General features: G+C 42.3%; 1 protein-coding gene across 1 annotated transcript; it reads left to right on the forward strand.

Moving 5' to 3' along the window:
- Positions 1-881: 881 nt before the first annotated feature.
- Positions 882-8,697, forward strand: LOC127299747 (uncharacterized). The gene is made up of 6 exons (XM_051329790.1): positions 882-1,233; positions 3,994-4,076; positions 4,816-6,801; positions 6,893-7,105; positions 7,186-7,310; positions 7,566-8,697. The coding sequence occupies exons 1-6, from the start codon at positions 1,231-1,233 to the stop codon at positions 8,435-8,437; spliced, it is 3,282 nt and encodes a 1,093-aa protein (XP_051185750.1). The 5' UTR covers positions 882-1,230; the 3' UTR covers positions 8,438-8,697.
- The last annotated feature ends 258 nt before the right edge of the window (positions 8,698-8,955 follow it).

Genomic DNA, 8,955 nt, shown 5'->3' on the forward strand with positions numbered 1-8,955 from the left:
ATAAATTTGAGCTACATTGGTCACTAGGATGAGTTCAGGAGGTAAAAAAAACTTGTTCTTCTCTCTTAGATAACTAACCATTTTTCCCTACTTTCCGACCCATCTTTTTAAGAAGATTTGTACTGCGACTCTAAACTGAGCCCGAATCTACATGTGGCACGTGCATTGTCTCGCGGTCCCATAATTCCGCTAACACTATGACACGCTCCAATGCATGTATAATTACAGCGGCGCAGTGTGTAAGAATTATTATACAGACAAATGAGCATACCTTTAGTTTCATTTTAAGTCAAACTTTTACATGTTTGATCAACTTTTGAAAATCTCGTTGAAAAATTTATAACATGAGATTAATATAATATGAAACTATATTCCAAGATCCATTTAGTTACTTTTTTGCGAATTTCATTTAGTGATATTAATTCCATGTATTTTTTTCATTTAGTGATATTAATTCCATGTCATAACTATGGTCACAATTTTCTATTAAATTGGTCAAAACTTCATAAAAAATTATCTTAGGATAAAACTAGAGATATACTTATGGACCGAAGAAGTACAGAGAATACAGTGGAGTAGATTTTTTTGAGCAGAAGCCAAATCTTCTTGGGAGATAATAAGTAGATAAACGATCGAGTGCCCATCGTGCCCTGATTTTTAGCCCACGATCGCTCGCTAACTCCCCGTCCAAATCCCGATCCAACCCGTTAACCCCGAATCACGCGCGCGATCAGCAACAGCAATCAGCGCGGATTAAGCTGACGGACGGTTTCCTCCCAAATTCAAACGCCTTAACCTTAAACCACGTTAATTAAGCCGATAAATACGCTGTTACACAAACGCCGTTAATATCCCACGAAGGAAGGTCCATTATTGCTCCTGGCACATACTACGCTAGCTATCCTCTCTATACTGTGAACCGCCTCTCTCTCTCTCTCCTCCTCCTCCCCTGCCTTCTCCCCCACTTCTCCCCTGCGTTTAAGAGGAGCCTGATCTCGTGCATTGCTCCGGAATCTCGCCTCCTCAATCTCCTGGCGACGATAAAATGTTCTTGAGGTCGAGCTGCTCGGAGGTTCAGCGCAGCTAACCTGCTGGACTGCTGAGGTCTCCGTCGAACCCGGTATCCTGCAGATTTGGGAGGCTGGAGTTTGCTCGAGTTCTGGAGGCCGATCGAAGCCGTTGCGTCTGATCCCTCGGGAGATTCTCTGGAGCGGCGGAAGGTGGCGAGGCATGGTACGCGCTTCTATCTGCTCTGCTATTCTCATGTAACATTTGTTTTGCTTTCTACTTTTGGGGTTCCCTGTTGCCGCAAGAAATGTGCTCGGAGCCAAATCGGTTGGTATTGGCGAAAAAGGATGTGTTTCTGTTTTGGTCGATTGTGCGTCAGAGATTGGACCATTGCCCAACAGGGCTTTGTTGCTGCAGATAGAAATCCCATTTGGTTGGCCCCGTGAAAGGCAACTTTTTAACCGTGCCGACGGAATATTCTTTTATTTCATTTCATAGAATGTCCAACAGCAATCGAAAACGCAGGGATCAGTTACACCACAGAATAAGTGCAAGAAATTCCTGTAGATATTATGTATCATTACGTTCCGGATTATAAGATGTTAGCTTTTTCTGAATTGTATGAATCCAGACGCATTTCTGTGTATCTGTTCACTCATTTCAGTCTGTATCTAGTCCACACTGAAATATCTAAAATATCTTATAATTTGGACGGAAGCAAATGTCATGGTTGTCATACACATAAGAATTTTCTTAAGAGGTCTAACGTTTCACTAGAAATACCATGGAATTGTATTGTAAAGCATTCCACGGGAATTTTAGAGAGTCCATGGACAAAATGGACCCTATAGGAAAAACCCCATGGATTGGAATCCTACATTTTTTTTAGAAATCCTTTGGTCTAAAGAGTTCCTGAAGGTGGTACTTCTGCTTAGGATTCAAAACAAAATGGTGATAATAATATGATAGTGCGTAATTACCCCTATCGAGGCACAGTGTCATGGGCACCTAATTGAGCTATAATGATGGTACGTTAGTTTATTCTTTAATAGTTATGAAGAACGCCAATGGAGAGAAAATCATTAATAGCTAAGTATGGAGTAATCAACTAATCGGTCAACCATTTATCGGTGGCAAAATACACAAATTTGCACTTAGTATAACACATGTATAAGAGAGAAATAAACAGCCCATTACTTCTCCAAAGCCTAAAAGCCCAATCAACCATATATTCCCTTCTCAATCTCCCTCTGACCTAATCTCTGGAGCCAGCACTCCACCACCTCCCCTAGTGCACCATATCATCTTCTCTAGGATACCATCTTCCTTGCATCTCCACCACCTCCCTGACCTCGAGCTCATGAAGGCGGCCACAAGCACCTGCCACCGAGATCTAGTAGCCGGTGTAAGAAGCTAAATGAATTCAATGGGAGTTGAGGGGAAGCCCATAATTCTAATCGATTTGGCTAGGTGGCGGCAAGGAGGGGTGACATGAGCTTGAAATGCCTATAAATTGAGAATCTATGGTTTAATCGGGTTATCGAATGGGTTAGTCGACCTAGACTAGTAATGTACCTATCACACGAAATTCGAATTGATGACCTTCTGTGCACCCTTTAATCGGCTAGTTAATCATTGGTTCGGCTGATTTTTAGCAAGGAAGAAGACAAATATGTTTCGATCTCCTTGATGCTTGTATGTTTTTCTCAACCCATACCAACTGGGTGTTACAAAAAAAGGTTACAAAACGCGTGTGGGCTCCCTAAGGTTCTAGGTGTTGGCCTAAAGTGACACCTTGGTCCCATTAAATGGTTTGGCAGCCAAAAAGGTCCCCCAGTTGAGGAATGGATCTTCTCCGGAGTGGAATCAACCTTCTCGGGTAAGCGCTCACTCTTTTCCGGTGAAGAGTCAATTTTCCTGGAATGCAACTCCACGTAGGCAATGAGTTGACCTTAGGAGACGAATGACCTTCTGCGGCGATGAATTTGCATCGAATAGCCTGTCGTCGTCGGTGCACGAGAGAGAGAGGGGGTGATGTTGTCTTCTCCACTAAGGGACAAAGGCACAAGGAAAAAGGGGATGGAAAAGTGGAGCCTTAGCATATATATTTCTCATGAGGCGTGCATGGGCTATTGTAGGTGTTTTAATGGGATGGATGTGCTCATGTCATCTGGATCTGTATGCAGGTAGTCTAGCGAGCTCTTGTACTCCTGATTGTTACTCCTCCGTTTCATGTTAATTTGTCACTTTTGACCACTTCATTTGTTCACAAATACATGTCATCTCACCTTTCACATTGTTCGGATACACGTTACCATTCCCCTCCCACACCCCCACACTTAGCGGACCCACAGTAATATTGTTTAGATATGATGAAGGCTATTTTTGTGATTTTATACTAAACTATATGATTTACTAGTTCTGTGTGCCTTAGTCGAAGTGTGAAAACTATTTGCGAATGGAGGGATAATTAAGGGTAACTAAGCAAGGTACACTAAGGTTTTTTTAGACAATGTATATATGTGTTGGATCACACCATGTACTCGCAAGTTAGCCTGCTAACGCCGCAATATCATTTTATCCTACCTCTCCCCCTAAAGAATGCTATTTAGAACCTCAATAATTTCCTTTACACAATATGCACGCGACTCAGTTGAGGAAAGTGCAGCTAAACTCACAGGTTTATCAGACCCAAGAAAATAGTGTCAAGTAGGGCCTCTAGTGCCGTCTAAATTGCTCAAATTATGTGATGTCTACACTACCACCATCCTTCCTCACTCCCTTGCCCCTTTCTTCCATGTTTTCTATCTGTCTCCATTCTCTTTGTTGTACATAGACCTTTCTTCATTTCCTATTTCCTCCATTCCTTATCTTGCATGTTTCCTTAGTTTTCTTCATGTCTGCTAACATCCTCATCTTTTCACCATTTTCTTTGTTTTATAGTACTGTGAATAACTTCCATATCATTTTTTTATCATTATGCAGGCTACTGTATGTGAGACCTGTGGCAATGTTGGTTATGAACATCTTCTGCTATCTTGCGATGACTGCAAGTGTGCCACACACCAGTATGCTTTTCTGTCCACTGTTATACCTTTTCTTTTAAATACAGCATGTACTAACATAGATGCTGAGTTGATAACTGTTTGTAACAAGGACAAAGTAGTAAACTCTATGTAAGAGAAAACTGAGAAAATTATTCCAGACAGTCTGGTGCATTAAAATGCCTTTGTGGTAAGATGGTAAATAATGGTGTAAAATTCAAAGCAGCGTTCTATCATTGGGAGCAATGTTAAACTTACCAAGGTAGAAAAACGCATTTTTGTATGAAGGGAACTAAATGCACATACCTGCCTTTCAACTCAGTATTTATCGCGTGTTTCATCTCATTCTGAATAAGCTACTGATGGTATTTTGTCAAAGAAAGCAACATGTGATTCGTAGACCTTGAGACATATGTTTTTTTTTTCTTGATTTCTTGAAAAGATGCGGTAGTTATGGTACTATGTTTTTCTATAGCTAGTGCAACAAAGTAGTTGAATTGTTGAAATGTTTGCAAAATAGGAACAAATAATCTTAGCTTGCTCGTCTGTTTGCAAATTCCAACTTGTTACATAAAGTTTTGGCAGCACTCATGGTGGAGATGTAGATCAATACTCATTCAAATTTATTTTATTTCTTTATATTATGCATGTTCTTATGGAAATTTATTGTTGGTCAAATTTGGTGTCTTCCAACACTTATCCTTTTGTTGCTTTTGCAAAATGTACTGATTCTCTTTGCTTATTGTGATTAATCATTTTGTAGATACTGTCTAGCTGAGGTTTTGTTTGATGGATCATCACTAGAACGCTGGTTCTGTAACCAATGTCCACGAAAGCGTGGTGAAGTTACTCACGAGGAATCTTTGCATAAGGCGTCAAATCATGCTGATTCTGGTTCAGCAGCATGCCAGGCAAGTACCATGAGTGTGGAGTCAACAATGGAAGCACGGCCATACAGAAACCATAAAAACAAATCAAAAAGGTCACATATGCGACCTGTAGGTAACAAGACCAATACAAGAGACTGCAATGGTCCAAATATGATTTGTGCTAGTGAGAAGGCACTTCATTCCTGTGAACTCATATCCATGGAAATATCTAAGGCCAGCAATGATGAGAATCAGCAGGTTGACGATGAACATTCTGTTCGTCCAATAAACAACAATCATGATGCAAATCGCTTGCCAGCAAGGATAAACAAAAGCAATCCCGAAAAGCCGGTGGAAGAATTTGAACCTCCAGGTGCTGCAGAGCAGTTGAACCCCCCAAAGGATAGTAACTGCATATCGTTAGGGAACCTTGAAATTGAATATTCAAAGGATTGTCGCCTGACACCAGTCTTAGCAGCGGAAAATCAGAATGAACCATCAATGCTACTGGATCAGGCGAATTCAAGTTCTTTATCAGAAACCACTTTGAAACAAAAGGTTCTTCGGGAGGCCAGTGATACAGCTGTGGAACTTTCAGGTACTGTTCAAAACCGTGTAAAGGACAATCCAAAGAAGCGAAGACGGCTCATTCTATTGGATGATGACGATGATGGAGAAGAGGCTGCAGATGTGCAGTCAGAAGATTTTAATCATCGGGCAGATTCAAGTTCTTTATCAGAAACAACTTTGAACAAAAATGTTCTTCCGGAGGCCAGTGATACAGCTGTGGGACTTTCTGGTACTGTTGAAAACTGTGTGAAGGACAATCCAAGGAAGCGAAGACAGCTCATTCTATTGGATGATGCCGATGATGGAGAAGAGGCTGCAGATGTGCAGTCAGAAGATCTTAATCATCGGGCGGATTCAAGTTCTTCATCAGAAACCACTTTGAAACAAAACGTTCTTCTGGAGGTGAGTGGTACAGCTGTGGAACTTTCTGGTACTGTTCAAAAATGTGTGAAGGACATTCCAAGGAAGCGAAGACAGATCATCGTGTTGGAAGATGACGATGATGGAGAAGTTGCTGCAAATGTGCAGTCAGGAGATTTTAATCATCCGGCGGATTCAAGTTCTTTATCAGAAACTACTTTGAAAAAAAACGCTCTTCTGGAAGCCAGTGATACAGCTGTGGAACTTCCTGATACTGTTCGAAACTGCTCAGAAGAAAATTCAAGGAAGCGAAGACAGATCATCCTGTTGGATGATGACGATGATGGAGAAGTGGCTGCAGATGTGCAGTCAGGAGATTTTAATCATCGGGCGGATTCAAGTTCTTTATCAGAAACTACTTTGAAAGAAAACACTCTTCTGAAAGCCAGTGATACAGCTGTGGAACTTCCTGATACTGTTCGAAACTGCTCGGAAGAAAATTCAAGGAAGCGAAGACAGCTCATTCTGTTGGATGATGACGATGATGGAAAAGAGGCTGCAGATGTGCAGTCAGGAGATTTTAATCACCCGTCTCTTGAGTGCGATGGATCACTGAGCAAGCTCAGAATAGACACGGAAGTTTGTGTGGAAGAGACTGTACATACTGGAGAATTGAATGATCGAAATCTCAGTACTGCACAGCTGGATATTTTGATTCCCGGATCATCTGAGATTACTCAGCCTGTAGAGAAACGGAGGCGATATACACTGGCGAATGAAGATGATGAAGATGGAGAGGTTATTATTGGTACCAGCAACGCTCCAAAGTTGACATTGGAAACTTTAGTTGCAAAGGACGATGGTCTCCAATCCAGAATAAAACTCGATTCAGAGTCTGCCAATCAGCAAAGACGTATGTTGTCACAACCCATTGATGAACCTATCTGGAGGTATGCAAATTATCCTTGCCCCAAGCAATAATAGTTATTTTATTGTGTAAAATACTGATGTCTCCTCACTCTTCTGTTTTTATGTCAACAGTGGACTCCTTAAGATAAACAATGAAGTATTTGTTTCACTTGTTGCACACATGTCGTCCAAAGCATGTAGGCCTGTGTGGGAATTGTCAACGTCGTTGCAGCCAGTAATTGAAGTAATCAAGCTCCCTCAGTTGGAAGCCTGGCCAAAGAGCTGGAAGGTTTCAGGACCTACTGATGGTGACATTGCATTGTATTTCTTCCCGCCCAGCATGAGGTGTGTATGTTTGCCTTTATGTTTCTCTGCATTTCCTTCTGCTCATTGTGATAATAAAGGTCTGACATTATCATCTCTAGCCCAAGTAAAGAGTCAGATGTTCTAGTGGAGGAAATTATTGATAGCGGTGCTGCCATAAAAGCTGTTGTTGGTGTCGCTGAGCTGCTAATCTTCCCCTCCACAATATTGCCAGAGCAATATCATGGTAAGTATCGAATTGGACATTTACTTTCTTATTTCTGCATCGCCTTCATACACTACATGAGACATGCCATTCTACCTAGTCAGCATGCTTAACATGAGATTATACAGAGTTATGTGTGGTTATTATCGATCTGCTTATCTGGGGGCCTATTTTCCCACCAACTAAATATTGCACATGAATATAGGATAAGCCTTGTTTTGCATCATAAACCATTGCTTACCAGTCACTCATCAAAATTTAATTTGTTTTGTACAGTCTGCCAGGGAAAACACTACCTGTGGGGAGTGTTCAAGCACAGGGAAGATGAGTCTGACAAAGATATTTTAGTTGAAGAACAAGATGCTTCAGCACGTGCCAAGGAAGGGGAGATACAAGAACACCATTTTATGGACCAACAACATGCACTGCAATGTGAGTCACCAGACCATGGAAGTTCTGCTGCGAAGCATGCCATTCATGTTGATCATCAATTGCTGGTGAAGCACAACTGTGAGGCGCAAGAGGGGGCGATGAAATCTACCATGGGTGAAGGCCTACTCTCACCTGGCAATGATTCATCATCCGTGGAGCTAAACTCTCCAGAAACTAGATCAAATTGCTTCATGCAGCCAAGATCTGATCCTAAACTGCACGTGCCTGAAGAAGCGTACCACCAAGAAGATGAGCAAAGCTTCACCAGGCCATCAACTGACCTTGGACCTTCCGCAACCACTGTCAAGTTGATCGATTCTGCGGGGGCAGTGCCTCCCACGACTCGTCAGTTGTTTGGATTCGTCACAGCGAGGACACCGAGAGCACAGCAACTCATCCAGGAGATGGTTGACGAAGGTGCACTTTTATTCTCGGTGGCTGAAGAGACTGCGACCGTGGGATCCAGGGTAGGCAATGATACCGAAGTGCAGGTACATCCGACAACTTACGGTGAGTGTCCACCTATGCAAGACCGCCGCCAGCCCATTGGATTCGTTCCACTGGATGATGATGTGGCTTCGGAGGCCTGCCTGGAACTGTTCCCAGTCCGGCAGGAGCATAATGGATGGACTCCTAGGGTAGAAGCTAGCAAGGAGGTAGATCTTGACCTGAGCCTTAGCGCGCGCTCGGGAGCACCGTTGGGGTCGTTCCTGTGATAGTGTAATGTTTGCTGCATAGGCATCGTGTTACATAACTGAGCGAGTTAAATTTTCGTTCAGAGTTGTAACGTGCTGTAGTCTACTACTACGTCTGTCCATAAATAGATGCCAAAAGTTTGTCTAAGTTCGAATGTATCTAGCCACGATTTATACATTCAAATTTAGACAAATCTTTGGCATCTATTTATGGACGGAGGGAGTATTAGATGGGCGCCAGGCCAAAAGAAAATGCAAAAAATCCTCTCATTGGCCTTTTCCATGGCTGTTGGTTGCTGCAATTTGCAAAACTGAAGAACAAAATCACAATAGATGTTAAAATATTGATAACTACAAATTTGGGAAATAAAGATGACTACATGCACAGGGTAATTGGAGACAAGAAATGGATCGATTCGGTCGGAGCTGTACGTAAGACGCAGCGTGGTACCTTGCTACCTGCTGCTAGAAGTCTTGCTAGCCTCGGACGTTGCTACCATGCCCTATGAACTACGAAGGCCTTCGCTTCCGGCGGCGGC

The sequence above is a fragment of the Lolium perenne genome, chromosome 5, assembly GCF_019359855.2.
Source record: "Lolium perenne isolate Kyuss_39 chromosome 5, Kyuss_2.0, whole genome shotgun sequence".
NCBI lineage: Eukaryota > Viridiplantae > Streptophyta > Magnoliopsida > Poales > Poaceae > Lolium > Lolium perenne.